Genomic DNA, 20,978 nt, shown 5'->3' with positions numbered 1-20,978 from the left:
TATTGTATTAACACCAAGTAGTGGAAAGGTCTGTAAAGTCTAGGAAGGTATCTAGTTGTGTATGAAGGTACTCGTGGCTGATTATGAGGTATATTTTGCACAAAGAATTAAGAAGGTATGCGCTATCTGACGCAATTAATACCTCCTACTTAAGTTTTTAAATGTCTTAGAGATGACATTATTTCATATCATCATCTGCCTATCCTTTTCCCAACTATTTGAGGGTGGGCTTCCAGTTTAAGAGCTGACTACTAGTGTTTTACAAACAGCGATTGCCTATCTGACGTCCTCAACCCAGTTACCCGGGCAACCCACGCATCTAGTCACATAACGTTACTCAGTTAAAACTCTTCATACCTATAATTAAGATCAATATTTAAAAAATAAATATTTTGTCCGTACTCATACCACTTTAATTCATAAGTATAACAATTCTGATGTAACTTATCATTCACAACCATAAAATTACAACATTATTTATTCATTAGTACTGTAACTGTAAAGGTATGTGTCGACTGGCACTCTCCCTTCAGGTTGCTTAAAGAATAAACCAGAAAAAAAAACTAAGGTAGGTTTCCTAGTTAAATCCTTTTCGTTCCTGAATTGAGGCTTTTAGCCAAGTCGACACGAACTGTAGACATTTTGCGTTTCAATTAAAACTTACATATTCTCATTTAAAAGTCCTTTATATTTCAACTTCGTTTGCAGTATAGAATCTGTTTTAAAAAATAATAAGAATAACATTCATGAAGTTCTATTACTGGGCATCTATGTAGGTTCTTTACCTATATGCTAATTCGCTAAGATCTTAATCTAAACATATGTATAAATCGATGTTGTTAAAAATATTTAATTTTCGCAAAATAAATTATAGCATCTTTGTACTGACATGTAGTTTTTTTTCGTTAAAACAGTTGAGTTACAATATAATACAAGTAAAATAGCATAACTGCTACTTTGAAATGTCTTTAAATTACAAAATTTCTGATCAAGTCCACTTAGGCCATTTATTATTAGTTAGATATTATTTGGTAAACAAATCACGTATGCAAAATATATAATCATTTAATGATATTAATGTTTAATTATATAATTTGACTATCCTAAATTAGTTACATGCTACAATAGATATTTGTTATTTTTAATAATTATAAAATTACTTCTATTTACAACAATTTCAACAGGTGTCGACTGCTACGTGGGCATTTCCACTTTGATCTGCGAACATATAGGTGCCGTGCATACAATGAACAGTTGTTGGTAGTAGTTGCCCACTACCGCCCGTGTATCGTAGCGACATCCACATACATGATCACGTAGGGACCAATCTGCGCCGACCGCACGTCTTTTAACACTACCATCTCTCATTATATCTAGTGAGGTCTTGTTCAGCGAGGTACACGTTACAACAGCATCTTCACAAACTCTGCAAATTAAATGAGAAACCTTTACCATTAAAGTATCAACTACTAACGCTATTTAGGTAGCCCTTGTTTGGCATAAGCCCTTTAAATTGATGCCAAAAAAGTTAAGTGCTGAATTTTGGGCCGTCCTCACTAACGTTATTTTAAATAGTGTAATTAGTTAAAGTTGACGTGTACCTTCATAGTCGATTCTGCCATCGTGGTCGATGTCACCGAGCGCTAGAACTTGGTTCAGCTGCGCGTCGGTGACGGGCTCGCCGATCATCTCCAGCGCTGCCCGGAGCTCGTCTCGCGTTATGTACCCGTTGTCATCGCGGTCGAACACCCTGGAAATAATAAGATATTATTGCCTAATGCTGCACCATATTTGGTTTAGGTACAGAATTTCAGAAATACACAGAGTTACAAGCACCTAGTCAATATTGATAATGAGTCTATATTGCTCAGGATTTTATGCATTAGGTACTCAGTTGATGGAAACTAAAAGCCTCCTCTTTTGACACTTAAATATACAGTGGAAGACTCAAGTATATATTTATTTATTTACTTGCTTGATTTACATAAGTACAAAAGTCAATCACATTTAATCAAAAAAATATTTAATTAAGTTAGTAAGTTACTCACTTAAATGCTGCGAGTAGATCTCTAGTGATCTCTTCCTCGGAGTCCCCACCGCTCGTCGTCACATCCAGCCCTTGTAAGGCTTGTATCTTCGTCACCCACTGCATGAAGTCATTCTCATCTATTAGACCGTTACCTGGAATTAAAAAAAGAAAAGTATTATTTCAAAGAAAATAAATAACAATTTAAAAAGTAAGTAAGGAGTTATCAACGATCTTATCATAACGTAAATAATATTTTAGATTTAATCCGCGTTAGAAGAAGCGTGTTTTACCATTGTAAAGCTCAAGCTACAAACATAGTTACATGTTTAATGTTTTTCCATAATAACGTTTTGAAAGTCCAAATAACTACCTAGCTACCTGTAAATGAAAACCTTTTTAGGGTCACAGATAAAGATTTACGAGACATTTCCACACCACAGCAATGTTATAGTGAATATTAAATCGTGCCCAAATAATATGTAACAAAATGTTATGTGACAATTAACAGAAGGGCTTTAAGTCGTTAAATCTTAATTAACGCGGTGGCAGGGAAAGTCGTTAAAGTCGTGACGTCAGCGGTTCACCCTCTGCTCACAGCATTACCAACAGTTAATTATAACAGTCATTATCAATGTTTAGCCATAAAGTCAGACGTCGTCATTCATAAATTTTTATTATTGCAGCCAGTCTTACGTTCGTAATATATTTTTATGTTGCTTACTAAGATTACTGTTCACTCCTGCTAATAAACAAAAATAATTATCCCGTGCTCAATTCAGCGTTCATTTAAATTTTCTATTTGCTGTAGGTAATTTATTCTAATTTATACAAAGCGTGCCAGATGTGCAAGCACTTTTAAAGGTAAAGGCTTACGTAGGACAACGAGGGAATTTAGCACCACCTGTGGCTGTCCGCTGCACCTTTATTGTATAGAATTTCTGCCAGCGAAGCCATTTCATTCAAAGTAGGTAACATGTTTCTTATTTAAAGAAAATGCTTATTTGATCATAGTAATACTTGAATACTGGAGTGATATTATAAATCACGATGTAGAAACGTGTCACAGAGCATTAATGGTTTTTGTATCGTGTGCAGAATGTTGACCTCGCCTCGGCTTGCGGGTACATTGTGATTGGATCAAGAGATTATCAGGCTGTGATGGTAGATAGAGCGGGCGTGGCGCTCTGGCCCCCGCTTCCGCTATTGCAGCCTGAAGGCCTGAACTGTCTCGCTTTGTAAATGGGACTTATGTACATCTACTTACTACCATTTGTGACTTAACTTTGAATGATAACTTCAAAACAAGACGAATGAAACGAGTAAACATACGTTGAAGATGTGCAATTGCAACATTGTATTGTTTCCGTGATGTTAACCCTGCCAGTCCAATCTACTTGAATAAATATATACACCGAAATAGCGTCCTTTACTAGCAATAAAACTAAGGCCAGCTTTATTTACAAGTTTTGTTAGGCACCATAAAGCCGTCAATCACTTAGCTTACGACGCTATACTAAAAGTTAAGTCTGTATATCTGAGGGCACGCCAAGTAATGAAGCAAGTTATTGCCAATTAGGCACTCCAGTGGTGAGTGATCAAGTGGAACTTTATCAATTACGTCACGAGGTCTTGTAAAAGCGCAGGTACGTAAGTAACCTCCCCCGCGGTGAGGGTCGCGCTCCGGAAGCTCGCCGCCTTACGCGAGCACGCCATTTTACAATAACCCTGTACATTAACTGCCTCATCGATTTAATCAGTTTTTGTTTATTCATGCCGCACTGTTAAACTTACTGGCTCACGCAAATTTATATTCTAATGAGGCAAACAGTGGTTGAAAGTTTCATAATCACTGAATATTTTTATAACAACATTCTTTCAGTAGAAACGGATATGACGCGACTTGTGTAGGTATGTACCTGCCTACGTAAAATGATGTAATTTAATTTCATATATCTGCTCTTGATACGCTTGGATACTAACAATTTACAATCACAGACCATTTGCTAGCTTCAAACAGTGCACTATCTTAGCTTTACTGATGTCAAAAACACGTGCTATATTGGCAGTTATTCAATGTACAAACAAAACACTCATATAGATAGATATATACACCAGGTATGTTTATGCATTTGTACAGACACTTAATGACTTGATATAAATCGATGTCATCAGTACTTACGAACATGCATACAGTAGCTACTTAAATTGAAACCACGTACTTGCTAGATAAATTGTGCAATCTATTTAGCACTATTAGGAAACTCACACGTATCGATTTACTTAAAGAGCCCAACATAACAAACTATGTAAATATTTCCCAAGTTATGACGGAATCCGCGTAAATTCTGGCGTAAATCCGTAAAGTAGTTTAAAGTTTAAAGCGAATGCACGAACAAACGACTTTGCAATCTATTCAGACTTATGTAACTAGTGATTTCACCTTCTTCACGAGTTCGTTACAAGGTTATTTGAGCGCAGGAAATTGCGACTAGATAAATGACATTATCGTCTGGAATTTGGGTATGTCAGCCTCAAGCTTAGCGTAACCACAACATGTAAGTACCGTGCGTGCCTCCTAGACGTTATTGAGTCATAAAATACGACGATCACTCATAAATATTTATTTAAGCATATAAATTAGAATCAACATGTTAAAGCAATGAACTTGTTGGAAACGTATTTATGCCTCATTTCAGAAAGCTTCATACATTTAAATAATAGTAAGTTCATTGATACACTTATCAATTGTTGTTGTTATGTCAAGATTATCTACTTTGCGTATCTTTTTAATAGTGTCTAGATTATATTGCAGTAGTATGACTAATGAATTTATTGGCTAATCATTGCAGCAAATCTATCCGATAGACTCAAGCGTGTCACACCTTATGCGTAAACAGTAGCGGCCAAGCAGCACGTGTGATTTATTATTTCACATTTAGGTAGATATTAGAGAGAGTCACGGCCCTGTCTGGTCTGAATGCTATGATCGACAGGTAGCGGTCGTGGCGTGTCATTCGCGAACAAACGGCAACGATTTACGCCCAGCGCCATTACATTACCAAGTTTGATGGACTTCTTGCATGCAAGCTGAGCGTGGGACGTAATTTTCATGACGCAGGTTGCGTTGGCTAGCCAACGGAATCATGTACGAATAGAAAACAAATGTGGTGCGATTAAGGCTAGATTAAGTTTAGTATGGCTCATTATAATTATCACAACCCACCTGCTACCTACATATGCATACTAATGATGAACTTCATGCTTTATGTTGTTATACAAACTACTTTCTAATCGATAACACCAGAAACTTTCCTCATCACTTAAAACTCAGATGCAAACGTAGCCTTTGCTTACTTTATATTAGTGACAAACACTATACATAAGCCCAATATGCTGTACTTTAAAGACAAAGGGTACTGACCAGTTTTACTGGCGTCTTTGATGAGCTCGCCAATGAGGTCGTCGCTGACCGTGATGCCGAGGTTCCGCAGCATGAACTGCAGCTCGGCTGGTGTGACGTGTCCGTCACTGTCTCGGTCCAGCAGGCCGAACGCAGTGCGCAAATCTGAAACAATGGATTTAAAAAGTCAGTTGGAGCTTTATACTTAGAAGCACCCTTCAAAAGGTAGACATATAATTCTCACTTTCTTATTATAAAACACCTGAATAAAAAAAATATTCTTGAATTTGAGCATGAAAATAAATTGAGTAATTGACGAAAAACAGCCTTGCCGTAAGCGTTGTTTACCAAAAGAGATTGCGCAAAGTTGAAACAACTAACACTAAATCTCACTTGACAAGCACAACCAATTTACTAATAACTTTTAACTTCTCAAAATATAGTTCGAAAGCACAAACAAGTAAGTAGGACGGAAAACATCTCTTATGATGTAAGTGTTCCGTGATACATTCAGAAAAATGGAACACCAATGTTAAAATATTGTAGCTGGAAGCCATTGAGTTACAACACAACCCCTTTTTGCAGACATTTCCGGGTGGGGTCGAATTTTATAGGCAGAACTGAACGCTACAAACGTATATGGAAAACATTACAGCATTTCCAACATATAGATTGGTATGTACACATTTTCAATACAACATGCAATAAACGTAAACAAATTAAAAACTTGTGCTAGTAAAACAATGCTACGCCGTAGCACTTTTCGCTTCAAGTAACAAAACGCGTAGCAACAGCGCCGGCTACGTATTCTTACATAAAGCCGCTATAATTATTAGTATAAGATTTCAAGTAGCAATTAAGTCTCTGGACCTAATTGAACCGTAAACAATCTTGTATACTCAAGCATTCTTAACGAAGAAACTGAGAAAATCGCGAGCAAAGCCACCATTATTTAATATGCACCTGAAATTATATTTCGTCAGAGTTATGAGTCTCCTCGCAGACAATGCTTGAGATTAATTCAGAAATTTCAGGTAAGGGAAATAAAAACGTTACGTTTTGACTCGCAGAAAATATGGCACATAAAAAGTTAAGGGCATGTAGGTACCTGCCTGAATCCATTACTCGTGTACACAACACAAATGTAGGTCTGATGTCGACCGTAGACAAGGAAAAGTAAATAACGTGAAGAAAAACTACACCGCAAATGTTACTAAAATTACTATAGCTACTGTACGGAAGTTGAGGTAATTTCTGGGTTAGGCTAAGATATCCAGATTAACATATTATCCTGTTTAACTATAGTTAAAGTATATATCTAGGTATATACTTTTAGACGTTGAGCTGTTTAGCGTGTTTTATAAACAGAGATCTTAACTTTAATTCGTAATTTTAATAGATAGATAGCATACTCACAGAATTCATTGCCCTTATTGAAAGCCATTACAATTTAATTACTTTTGAACTTAACAATAAACTCTTTTGTTCGTTATAATTTGTCACACGTGTTTCGAGCACATCTTACAGCTATCACTAATTTTATCTACGTGTACTACCACTATCTACGACATGTTTTTACTAAAATTGTCGTCTCGTCTCGTCATATACATACCCGCCAATATTGACTGAAGATTAAACAATATTACGTGTACTGTTTTATCTCAGCACTAAATTATTTTGAGCCATCGCTATCTAGATAACAGCTAAGAAAAGAAAACATTATATGGCAGGCTCATAGAGAATCGACTTAGAATTCTTGTAAACATTTGGCCGCCTTTACAACTGTAAGTTTTGCTTACGAAATCAACTTACCTAATTATAAAAAAATATTAAACCCATTCGTAAGTTGCTCACAGTAATTTTTACAACTTACAGAAGTTACTGAGGTATGTTATTCTTACGGAAGCAACTACCAAGTGTAAAGTCGGGGTTTTTTAATTATTTTCCCCCAAAATGGCGTTCCTGAAACATGTATAATGGAAGAGCATCCCACCAAACAAGGAACATTGATATTGATCAAGGTCCTTTGGCCTGTAGCCACTTTCGACATTAATAAATTATCTCTGCCTTGTATTCTGTTTTTGCACCAAAATACCCGGTACAATAATAACGTATTTAAATGGATTTGCTGTGTATTTGGCGGAAAAAGTTTAAAAAACATATGTTAATAATAAATTGAATAAATGATGGTGATTTTCAAAAACTGGAGTTAGAAAGCGTATAGCTATTCATAGCATGTTATGAGTCATTTGTACACAATCATTATCACATCCTCTTTGCATTCCACGTATAAAAATATATTAGTTAAAAATAAGAACTAATGCGCATTAAAGAAAACATTTGTTTTATTATTAGACTGTTAAAACTTTGCTCGACTGACAATTAACAATAGCTGCTTACTACGAACATATTTCATTGTGTTTTTGGTTTCCGCTAACTTTTAAAAATTATTACATTTCTACACTTGAAGAATCTGTGCTTGAAGATTTTTACAGTTTTACCTAAACATTTTTCATTACCACAAATACATTTTCTTTCTCCTACAAATCGCTAGCACTTTTTTTCTACGGCATTAATTTATTTACGCGATAATGCAGGCACATGTATACTACTTTTACACACATTTATAACTTCAATCATGTAGGTAGAATGTAGCTGTTTAAAAATATAAAAGATTATTTCTGTATCTTCAGTATAGGTAATTTATATGAATGAATATTGAATATCGCCGTGGCGTGGTTGCGGTACGCGCGTACGCAAACGCCGCTCAAAATGACATAGTGAAAATGAAGTACATCGTAAAAGTCAAACCGCTTAGCGATTGTTCAATTAGAATAAAGATTATGAAGGAATGTTCGGTGATAATGACCAGTGTAACTCTAAACAGTGTATTATTCCCGGCGCATCACCACACCGACAGAAATATCCCACACCTATACAACGTTCTACGAACGAGATTTTTTCGTGACTCGCCTCATTTTCTTTGATTTAGTTGATTATTTTAAACGTTCCTAGTATTGCAGATGCTGTAATGTTCTTAGTATTGTAGTGAAGATACATGTGGCGGTAACAATATCGGTAATTTTAAGTGGCTCTTCGTGAAGCTGTGTTCAGTATGTAGAACGTTAAAATGAAAATCTGTATTAGAATTTTCTGAACTATTTTTATTTCCATTTACCTATATCCTTTCAGAATCTTGAGTTACATTTGTTTTTGTATATTTATGTTTGAATATTTTATAGAGCGAGCAGACTATAAATTTACGTACGTACATGTGACATACAAATATTTGCAGTTGCAGATAACATTTTGATTGATATTACGCTCTTATGCCAGAAGATTTGATGTGTTATTAAACATATGTATTTTTATGACTAACTTGGATGCTTACTGAGTATATTATTTTGTATTAACATTATAGCGTTAAGGTGAAAACTAACTAATGATCAAGGGCTTATAATAACGAGTATATTGGGGATCCAAAGACTCAGGCTATACAATTTCATATAAGCTTATCTATGAAGGTTAATAACAGTTTTTAATAAAAAACCTGTTGTTTGAAGAAAATATATTACTTTGAAATTCAATGGGTGTTTCATAAAAGATTGCAAATGTTTGAAAAAATTACAATGTTCGTATAAAACTTTCCGTGAAGGTAAAACTACAAAAGGCGATGACGAAGATTTTGTAAAGCCAATTACTCAATGCGTCATCAATTTCAACGAAGCTGTTGATAGATTAAAGGTGAACGGAACGAAGTTTCGTACATAGATAGGTTGGTCACACCTATTTGCAAGAAAGAAAACACGCCCTTATTTTGTCACATATACAAGGAAAAACTGTCGTTTAACCAAATCCGAACAGCAGCTGAGATTAACGGTGCTTTGCACCATTTAGCTATAACGTTAACCAAACCATTTTCAGGTCTAATCACCGATTTGACCAATTCATCGTCTGGTTACGGTTTGGTTATCGTTATATGGTGCAACTCACTAAAAAATACTAGTAAAAGTAGTAAAATTACAATGATGGTGTTTCACGAGAATTAAGCCTCGGCTCAAATAGACAGGACAGAAGATTATTAGGAGCATTTTGAAATGTAGGTAACGAAGGTTGATTCTTGTAATGACAGTTACCTACTCATTATTTGATACTAGACTTACCTAGTACTTCAGTATACAATTCCGAACAATAGTTTTTAGGTTCATCAATAACTACATGTCATGAAACCTGCGGCTTTATTAGTAAGTATACGTTTATAGGACAGAAACAAGACCATACAAATGCTGTAATTGGCAACGGGATTACCACTGGAAAGTTTCATCTTTGTGAAACTTTCTTACTGGCAAAGTGAGTTGTAAAGTCTTACTTTGTGTCAGCGTCCGTGGTATCAAGCGTTAAAAGAATATTTAAAGAACGTCCCGTAGAATCTCAGACACTAGAAAGTTATCGCAAGGACTTGGAAAAACCTCTTATTTTTCCTCGTAATACCTACTATGTTCTAAGTGGAGAATGGGTGTTCAAGTACGTTCAAGCAAATCACGCATAATACTTGAAATTTAGAGTGACATACATCAAAATTGCAATTAAATAGCAGTAGTAGTAGTTGGCTCCACGTGCACAACACGCATGCATCGGCCAAGGGCTATTATTATCAGATTGCATTACCGATGTCAAAAATGTACCGACTAGATTAATTCATTTCTCCGTAGCGTTTTTATTTGAATTATGAATCGCATCACTGGGTTTTAATTTATATAATCATCTCAGATCTCTCTTTAAAGTCATTGAATGATCAACAAACACTAGATAGCCAGTGACAATGAAATAAATTACACGTGAGTCTTCCTCTTGGCGTTGCAACTGATAAGATTCCAGCCATGTCGTCATCACTTTTATCGACCAAGGACAAGTTAAAAAAAACCCTTTGTTCGGTGATTCAGTTAAAGAAAATATGTTGTCCTCGTTAAAAAAAGTAGGAAAGCGTCTTTGAAAAAGTTCTAATAAAAGAAAAAGTAAACAAAGAAATAATAATAGCCTGCAAAAACTAAGCAATGTAACGGACATTCGTGGAAATGACGACAATAGTTCTGATTGATGTCAAACAAGACAAAGGTAAACAATGCCCTGAGCCACACACTGGCAGAACCGGTGATGCAGACATATAGCCAGCTAGCCAGGAGTGTGGGCGGATCAATCGATCATACAATTAGCCCAAACACACATTTTTATGACAATCATGAAGCGAAAAAATGTAAACATCAATTAAAGTATCAAGTTATATGAGGGACTTCTAATAAAATCTACAAAATATATAATGTCACAGAAAACTTTACGACATTTTTTTAAATGAACATGTCCAAGAAGCATCACACAAAAAACAGATAGATACTGTCCCACTGACATGAAATAATTCCGCCTGAAAAATTACTGAGAGTTTTACGTTTGAGGATTACTGGCAATTTGTAAAGTGTCTTTTCCGTGTTGCGAGTGAAGCTAAAACTACAAAGCATTTGAATGATAAATTGGGTACACTACATTCCTATTTTAGAACGACTCCCCGATTTAGGAATCGATTCATGACTTTAAAAAACTGGTTTTAGATACCCGGTTAAAATGTAAATGGGTATTCTACTTACTGTTGAGCATAGCTTCACTGGGTGCCGGGACTACGGGCCGGTCGTCCACGGGCGACTGTTTCTTCTTATTCTTTTTCTCATCCTCCGTCTGTGGATCAAACAGTGCACTGTTATCAGACATACACACGACTTATCACAATATTTCACAATATAATTTCTGCAAAGTCCGTCTGCACTGTCACCGCACAGTGTTTATTAACAAGTAATGTAAGAAAATAATGCTAACTGATACTGATTTTTTTATCAATTTGTTGGCGTTATCAATCTTGTCATTCGTTTTATCGGACTATTGTCTGATCAATAAAGCGTGCTTATCTAGGGAAAATAATAATAAGTTTATCTAAGCGTGGCGTAAAATTTGTGAAAAATGAAATGGGGGTGATGGGACCTACGTGAGTCACGTCGGCCATGGTGGTTATAGAAACGTCGCTGACGCTGGCTCTGGATGTACTCGACGTAGAGAAATGGACTGTTCTGGCGGTGGCAGACGGGGCACTATTTATAGGAACATGTCATTACCATTGTGATCTTTAAATGTAACACATTACTACTGCGTTTGGCTCGCCACTACGATGCTTCTACCTGCCCACAACATCATACCTGCATATACTTCCTATATACAATGTTAATTGATACGTAACGTAAATAGGTGTGAAAACGTTTAGAATCAAGATCATAGTGAGTCCTAATGAATTTCCAAAGACTGATAGAATTAGCAGGTATCTGCCAAAACAATAATTTAAATACAACTTTGTTTTTGTTGATACAGATGTTGTCCCTCGAGATTGCTAAGTACACAGGTGAGCCATGCCAATTAAATGACACACAATATCATTTGCATCTATTTAAATCATCTTTAAAGACTTTTGCTATCGCTGGTACATATACAAGCCAATATAATACACACACCAATATCATATGATCATTTTCTTTGTTTCGTAAACATCCTAAAACTTCTACTTTAGCATATAAAACCGCACATTAACTACCTACCCACATGTTTTAGTTAGATTCTGTAAGTTAGTGTTACGCTTTTCATCCAAGTATGTACACAGTTCGTGAACTATCCATGAAGTATGCAGGTTAACCTCGACATAAAGCGCGTAACTACGTAAGTTGAGAGGAACCTTCTGAGAGTTTTACATAACGTGGTGCAGGAGCCCTGACGAGAGCGGGGCGCTTCCGGGACCTCGAAGTGAACGTAACTGCTAGATATGATACATTATCTACTTAACTTTTATATGTATTGTTGGAGGTTTTTATTGTTTCTGCAGTTTTAAAGATTCACTTAAAGTAAGGACGTTATACTTATATTGGACAATGAATCTTTCTGGATCCACATGCATATAATATATTAGATAAGTAAACTAGCGGTTTCTGATCAATTATGTTGTCACAGTAGAGATACATACAGGATTTATTGATATTACACTCTTTATCTACTACTTATCTGTAGGATAATGTAATCCTCTGTCCATACAAATCAAAATATTTAGTTGAATTACAGAGTAAACTCCTTCTAAGATATGCAACAAGGGAAGAAAATGAAAGCAGAAATAATAGCACAAAATAAAAGATACGCGCGTCTGTCCATTAAGAATGAACTCAATTTCAGATATAAAACGCAAGCACGTATAAATTTCAGCTTTCAGCGTCCATTAGTTGATGTCTAAGGTTGGTGGTAATTTCCATTCAATCTGCTTTTGGGCCAATATTAACAATAATGAACTGTTTACAGTAAATTAGAATTAGGTTTTCCGTGCAACCTTGACATAGCTTGCGCGTGATCACAGCGCTGATGCCAATTTGTTCATATTGGCCGATAACCATGCCAAATCGTACCTACTAGGTGAATTGTGACGACCTAATTAAAAATATAAGACATACAAAGCACTCCTACACCACACTTTCAACAGAACCTAAGCATGATTGGGAAACTGCGATCTTCAGCAAATTAAATTTTTATTTGAATATTGCGGCAGTAAAATTTTTATGACTTGATAATATTTATCGTAAATCATAATAACGGATAGGAAAAGAACCAAAGCTCGCTAACATTGACCCCAATCTTTACCTAAGATTTGTATTTTTTGTAATATTGCTTTATAAAAATAAATACGTAACGATTGATAGAGAGATTAGTAGTATAAAGCGGTGGAGTGCGAGTGTGACCGCGCGCAGTTCGCATTGAAATAGCTCGTGTCGCGCTTGGCACGGCATCAACTCGCGACGCGCCCGGTAAACACCTCTCGCTTTGTGAAAAAATGTGACATGCCCAACTTCTGTAGGTAAATAAACCGCGCTGTGATGTATCGCCCATTGAGATGAGTAGCCGACGTGCATCAAAGCACGCTTCAAAGAACACGTTAAATCAACTCGTTTAATTGTTTTCACTTGTATCTAAACAAGGCCGTCCTAAAAATAAAACAGTTTTCCCAATACATCACAGATGGTATGATGCGCTCGAAAATAATTGTTCATGAATAATTATAACATAAGTGATTGAGCCGCATTGACCCAATTGTGCGGACTTCACAACAAATAGACAAAGCGCCTTGAGTGCTGGAGCTTTCTGATAATGAGAATTCTTGTTTGATTTGGCATTCAGCGTAGGGCGGCACTCTATTATACGTTTGCTAAATTAAACGACTGCCTGACAGATACATGACTACATCGTTTATCAGATGCTCTGAATAAAAATAAATTACTGCTAATAGATCAAACGTATTTATATAAACATTGGCGACCTTTAAATAGCTTCATTGTGTTGCGGCCAGCGACCGCCACTAATATTACAAGATAATGTAAAAGGTCATCGTCATCAAGCCCACGTTCAGCTAGTCACTCTTTACTAAATGGCACACGGTTACCCCATGTTACAACGAGGCACCAGTTCACAAGCTGAGCGGTTCAAAAGCTTCAAATAAATTACCAAAGCCGGTGCGGAATGCTTCAAATGACATAGTTGTGAAATGTTCGCAAACATACGAGGCATACTTGGGACCCCCGATGGCGCGGCGCGGCGTGAGCGACGCTTTGAAAGATTCCCAACATTTCAGGCAAACAGACAAATGTCATAGGTATGTCCTCCAGGGATTCTTGGCGAAACCGCACTAAACATTAAAATACGACTCTGACGCTGCCAGTAAGTATATTTGTTCTTATTTACGTTACGTAGCAACCTTCGCAAAGTTTTACAAAACAAACTCAGCAGAGTAACCAGTAGGTAGGTATAGACAGGGATGAAGTTCAGTAAAACGATGTGTAAACAAGTCAACACGAATAAGGCATCATAGATGCACTGAACAGTAGGAAAATCTATATTCATTGAGACTCATTGCTAATGTTATGGCGATGGTGTGTATGTGATCGAAATGAAAAACAACAATAAACTAACTTATTGTACACATGACCCTAAAGCCTAAATTCAATAATTTAAAAAACCTACTTATCTAGTACAGCATAATTCGAGTGATAAGATTGATAAATATGAGTGAAACTATTTATAAAATTAGTTATTTAAAAAAAACTTACTTTTCTCCTGCTTCTCGACGTAGTTGCCATCCCCTGTAAAGATAGAAACACTGATATAACTTCATATATTCATTACAAATCTTACAAGATTTACAATCACAACAAATCTGCTCTCACAAACATTTCCTTTCACACTGATCAACTCCTAATATTTAGTTTTATATTAAAGGCTCTATATTTCGTCTTAACACGTCAGCCGAATGTTACCTACTATGTACATATAATTACTGCACAAAAGTGACACATACCAAGTTAGAATAATGGTTAAAATAATTACAAGTGTCCTTATCTAACAAAATGAGCCAGTGAGTAACTTTCCTAACGAGTTTTCTATTACTCACGTACTAGCTAAGAAATACTGACTTGATTTAACACTTTTGAACTACTTTAATTATTTGTGAAGTGATTTATTGTTTATCAATATTCGTTGTTTTCTAATTAGAAATTATAATAGTTCTCAAAAGCTCTGCATTCTCGGAAAATCCAAGAAAACATGTTTTTAACAAAAATTAAGAGAGATTAGTAATGATTAAAAAAACATTATTGTTGAATCACGAGATTGCTGTTCTCGAAATTATTTGTAAACACTGCGTTTCTAATAATTGGCTAATCCTATCCGAGAAAATAATATTTTTCTTTCTCAATTGTTTTCGTCGTTCGATTGTTATTCGATCGTAATCCCACTCATATTTTCAAGCAGACCGAATTAATATATCCTAGAATAGATTATATTTTCATAGAAATATATCAAAGTATATTTCTTAGTATTTAACCTCTGTAGCATTAAAAGTTCATCAATAGTTAGTTGGATTTAGCTCGCGTGTTTCGACCCAATGTAAAACGTTTTATATCGCGATCAAACGTCAAGACTAACGCTGGTTTTTTAAAGAGAATAACAACAAAATAAATACTTATTTTCAAATAATTCAAAACACGCTAGGTGTCATAACAATATAACTGAAGTCAATACCCTTCTGAGTTTTCTTTAATTAGGATAAAATTCTTGCACGTCAAAATTATCTGACTAATCGAATTATGTGATCTTAGGGACGTCTATTCTCTTTATCTAAATGCTTAATTGAATAAAATTCTTCTAATTACTAGACTCTTTTTAAATAATAATTAATTCGTCAAAAATTGCACTGTTAATTTATATACCTTGAGCGTGTGTTTTTACCGAAAGATGTAAACAATTGTTGGCGAACCTTCTAAATAAATACTTAAATGTTCAATTGTACTGTCTACAGTATAACAGAAAAGCTTTAAAAATATAAAAAGAAGAAGATGAAAAAGTATAATTACTTTACGCACCTGCTGAATTAAAATAATTGTCCGTTTACTAGGTCGAAACTAGGTTTCAACGTAACAAGTCTATTTTCTTTAGTTAATTTTGAGACTGATAAAATTAAAATACGTAGACGATTCGCTAAAGTTTAAAGTTGCCGGTAATATTTAGAGTAAACAAAAATATTGTCATGGCTACTGAGCCTATAATATTCTACAGTGTCACTACTCTCGGTATATACCTATTACCTTGCTTTTTAAATTGGCGTTTTTCCAAAATAGACTTCGAAGAGATTATATATAAAATACGCTAGTAGCACCTATAGCAACGCTTCCCGCTCGCTGTTTATGAATTTTCTGATTTATTGCACCAAAATCACGAAATGCTACTCTATATTATTTTTTGTAATGTACTTTTACTCTGGTTACATCGCTATGTAAGCTTGCATCATTTTCTACTCAAAATGTTTATTGCTGTGAGTTTATTCTTGTATGCCGTAACACGTCAAGCGTATTTTTGATCACTAATATTGCGATATATATGTTCTAATATTAGAAGATATAGTTATTTCTCGCTAAACCAGATGTCAACGACCTCTGACACATGTAGGTCAAGGTTATCGCACAAGGAGCTGATCATTGTTATTCAGATAGCTGGCGGTCTCCTAATTGATCGAACTTATGAACGCCATTGATATTCCAAAGGTTTTTGAACTTTTACTCGCACCGAGATTACTTATCGCGTATAACAGAGGGTACCTCATGAATTTTAAGTACTTTAATACTGTTATATTTTTTACGAAATAGAGCAAATTTTCATGCATAATAAGCCACAAAAAATAAGCCGCAGAGGTTGAAATTTTGTTGTAAAATAAAATGTAAGAGTAAAGGACTTACGAAATTGGCGAACCGCCGTAACCCGACACGTATGTTCCGGAACATGACGTGACCCCAATGACAGCGCACATTCATACTCAACTAGTTGCCGTTAACCTGGCCGTGTTCTTGATTTCGGGACAAGTTCCGATCAGAAATAGCAGGAGCAGTGGCCGACTTCCCCGATTGTGTTCTCTATTTTCTATTTATAATGTTCGAAGTGTACCGGCTGATACGAAACACTGTCCAATTGCTATTCCCACTGCACAACCGGTAACGACTTACTAATACAAGTTATTTATCTTCAGTTTTACAGACACGCGTGTTTCTTTCTCTTGTGACCAATTTGGATTCAGCTCAACATAACAAATCCTACGCAATTTTTAAAAAGGTTCATCCACAACGAATGAAGTGAGGCCAAATGAAAAAATCTTCACATTATCTGAAATCATAATTTAAATGCTAAACAGATGCCACACACTTTTGAGTATTACTACAAAAAGCGGCCAAGTGCGAATGGGATAGGTACTCGTTTTGATTCCGTAGACTACGGAAGTGTCGTCTACGACGTAGTGGGACTACGGTATCGAGGGTCTACGGCGTAGAAGGTCTACGGCGTAGAGGGCCTACGAGCTAGAGGCCTACGAATTAAAATTCTACGTCGGAGATACTATTTAATGAAAAAATTGGTGTTGACTTCTTTGACATCAACAGTTAAAACACTGTAGTGAGTGATGAAATATACTGAAATGTGTTATTTAGTTCACAACAGACAGCCGAAACTTTGTTCAAACCACGAGGATTTAATTAATGAATTCTTTTATGCGAAACCCTAAAAACTAATGTTCGGGAATCCGCAACATAAATCACTTTGATTTTAAAATGTTTTTATGCTTTGAGACATCGAATAAGAATGTGGGTGATCATTTACACTTTCAGACGCTGAGAGTTCTAGTTGGCTACATTATTTCCTGCTCTTATATTGTAAGAGAAAGAGGCAACGTACTCGTAGTTTATCGCTATCGTTATTATTTTCATACGTAACATTATAGCTGGTTGCATGCAAAAATATGATGTTACATTGTGCATAGAATGTGCTTTCTTTGTAAAACACGTGTTTTATTTAATATAATGTAAGATATAATTCTAACTGAAAGACATATACTGAGGAATATTTTAACTTTCATTGCTACCGACAGGAAATAATCAGTGATTTCGTAGTAACTGTTTTCTGACCATTTTATAGTCCCCCAAAACTGCTACGAGATGTGCTACGCCGCATGCTACGGGCTACAGCTTTGCTTATATACGAACTTAAACATGCATTAGAGTTCGAGAAGAAAATGAACATTTGATATTAATTGGTTGTTCAAACGACCGAATATCAAAGATGTATAGAATAAAAGTCTTGCATCGACCCAAAGAGCACTTAAATACATGTAAACAGTAAATAATATAGGTTATAACGAGTAAATATGTGTACCGTACATATTATATGAATAAATCGCTATTGCTAGTTCAATGCTAATTGGACTGGTTGGCAAGACTATTAAAAAGATTAAGCGGCTGACATAATGATATAATAGCTTGTCGTTGTAATTGTATTGTTTAGAGCTAATTTATTCAACGATTGGTCTTAACTCGCGATTCATGTGATGTTACTATCTGCATTCTCAGGAGAATTAATTTAGTTAGGAAAAAGGTCCTCTTCTCATACTAAGAAGACCCAAGCATGAGCCAAAGTATTGATGATCACGTTTGCTTCAAGGAGGTCGATATGTAACTTGTTTTGTTCACGATGTTTTCCTACAAAGCTTGTCTGCTGAACGTATAGAGTACGCTTATATAATAGTGCATTGATGTTTGCTCCGGGACAAATGGCTGCAGCTGCACCAAGTGCAAGTAATGTTCTTAGTCACCGCGAAGAACACTTTGAGTACATTTTTACACAATTTTCTATTTTTCCTAACGCAACGTTATGCATGCATCTTCACAAAATACCGTAATAAAAGCTATCATTTGGCGGCAACTGCTTAAATCCCACATAACCTTCCACTATATTGAAAATAGTTTGACACTTACCGCGCGAATATCGATTTCTTGAACATTCTGTAAACACTCAATTTAGTTCTAAATGCCTGACTGCACGAATTTTAATGCAAAAGCGCTATTAGCATACAAACTGTTGTAATAATTATACACACGATAAAATTAACATATTTACATAACTGTGTAGGGGAATATAGGAGTGTAAAGTGGCAAAGTTTTATGTTTTATCGGAAGTTCTTTATGTTGATTGAAGAAAGCGCGTAAAGGCAGGGTGGCACGTCACCGATCGATGCGGTCAAACAGTTGCCGCGGTGGACCAACCTTGCACCACGACACCTACCTACACCCGTGTACCTGTGTACCCACACCACATGCGAACATTGTCTTACATACTTACACGTGCTCATTATAATCAAGCCCTCTTTCATACACATTGTGAATACACTGATTATTTCACCGAAATTACTGCCTCTTATCCAATAATATTGACTATTGTTACAGAATGTTCTTCTTGGTAAGAAGGTTAATAATGTTCAAGAATAAAAAACTCATAAAGATAGAGTTATCTTTAAAAAATAAGTAAGCATTTTTTGGTGAACTGATTGAAAAAAATAAATTAAATAAGCAATAAAGTTATGGTTAACCATAAATAAAGTTATAAAATAAGTAAATAAGAAATCGCACACCTCTACTATTTGAAATAGCTTCGGTCACCCGGCTCAGACACCGGCTCGCCGCATCCGTACAGATAAACAAACCGCACTGAGCAGAAAGCCGGCTAACAATTTCAACACGGTATTATCTTCCAAATTATTCGTCAAAACTGACATATTGTCCGATGCTGCTTGGTCACTGTATCAATTCACAACACAGGGTTTCCAAAAAATCACCAACACTTTCAAATAGCAACAAATCCATTAGTTATTTGTGGTGTTTAGTTGTAAATAGGGAAGTGCCATCGGTTAGAGTAGCTTGAGTGCGATATATTAGTGGAGTACCTATGGCTTGGAGCGAGGCGAGTGGAGCGAAGCGCGACGCGAGCAGCGGGCGCGCACAAGTGGTGCCGGTGGTGGCCGCAAGGTTGCTGAAGGAGCAGAGTGCGGTGTCGCGCGGCTTTGTACGTCGCACCAGGCGGCCGTTTAATGCGCGGGTATTTCTGTAGATCACAGCCATCGGACAAATCGCGACCGTGCGACCCGGCCTCAACGAGCACTCTAATAATAAACTTGTTTATATTTTTTATTCCCTCCATGACTTTTATTCTGATTCCTCACTGATGTCCAGCGGCGGACGCCAAGGCCTCGCTCGTCGACCCTGAGGACCACGTGCGCCTCAAAATAGAGCGCAACGGGACACTCATCTTCGATTCTCGTAATTTATCGAGAACGGATTAAACGAATTGGCGCCAAAATACGTTTTGGCGGTGGCGAGGTGTCATAAAGAATAAATGTGTGTTGTGTGTAGGTGTGTGCGACTACGTACCGAGAGCGTGTCGGAGAGCGCGCTGCAGAAGGCGCTGAAGCCGGTCTGCGCGGGCGGGCTGGGCGGCGGGCTGCCGCTCGCCCGGTCCATGGCGCGCTGTGCCCCGGCGCGGAGCACTGCCGACTGGCGCCCTCGCGTTACATAAACCGCGCGGCTTGCCCGCTGCCCGCTCCCACCTGTCTGTTGTCGCTACGTTTTGGCATCACATGCAAACCACAACAATAACACTAAATAATTATAGAAATACTATTTTAAGCTCACTCAACGCCGACTCAGACTAATTTGTAGCACTTTATCTTAACATAGCATATGATTTTAAGCAGACACGAGAACTGACGGCGTTACTGATATTATTCTTTGAATTCCGTTTTACAGTCCGATTCACTTCCACTTCCATTCATTTGGTCGTTACGTAGACAATGAAGCAAGGCTGTGCACTACAGTACCGTGATGTGAGTAGGTACAGCCCGCGTGGGCTCCTAATGAGTAATGACTTGTCAAGGGTGACCTGTGTTCGACCGAACATTTGACTTTGGCCTGAAACCGCCTTCTTTTACGCCCAAATCGTAATTGCCTTTTATAGAAGGTAGTATTATATTATGTTAAAATCTTGGCAAGCCACGTTCCATTATCATTGAAGGTCGAATTTAGCTTTAATAACTGGATACCTGCCTATTCATTACAA

The 20,978-nt window shown here is 36.5% G+C and overlaps 1 protein-coding gene across 7 annotated transcripts; it reads right to left on the bottom strand.

The window, feature by feature from the left end:
* Positions 1-392: 392 nt before the first annotated feature.
* LOC110375878 (calcium-binding protein E63-1) lies at positions 393-20,449 on the bottom strand. Of its 7 annotated transcripts, XM_049838442.2 has the most exons (8): positions 20,294-20,418; positions 19,810-19,967; positions 14,603-14,635; positions 11,069-11,156; positions 5,451-5,594; positions 2,049-2,181; positions 1,602-1,750; positions 393-1,426 (listed from the first exon to the last, which is right to left on the bottom strand). In XM_049838442.2, exons 3-8 carry the CDS (start codon positions 14,630-14,632, stop codon positions 1,404-1,406), a joined length of 567 nt encoding a protein of 188 aa, XP_049694399.1. In that variant the 5' UTR covers positions 14,633-14,635; positions 19,810-19,967; positions 20,294-20,418; the 3' UTR covers positions 393-1,403. The 7 variants fall into 7 exon arrangements, with proteins under 7 accessions (XP_049694399.1, XP_021189832.1, XP_021189835.1 ...); XM_021334157.3 differs by lacking the exon at positions 19,810-19,967 and having other exon boundaries at positions 20,294-20,449; XM_021334160.3 differs by lacking the exon at positions 20,294-20,418 and having other exon boundaries at positions 19,810-19,998.
* Positions 20,450-20,978: the final 529 nt, after the last annotated feature.

The sequence above is a fragment of the Helicoverpa armigera genome, chromosome 8 (genome assembly GCF_030705265.1).
Source record: "Helicoverpa armigera isolate CAAS_96S chromosome 8, ASM3070526v1, whole genome shotgun sequence".
Taxonomy (NCBI): Eukaryota; Metazoa; Arthropoda; class Insecta; order Lepidoptera; family Noctuidae; genus Helicoverpa; species Helicoverpa armigera.
Note: the sequence above shows the minus strand (reverse complement) of the source record. Positions and strands in the feature narration are given on the sequence as shown.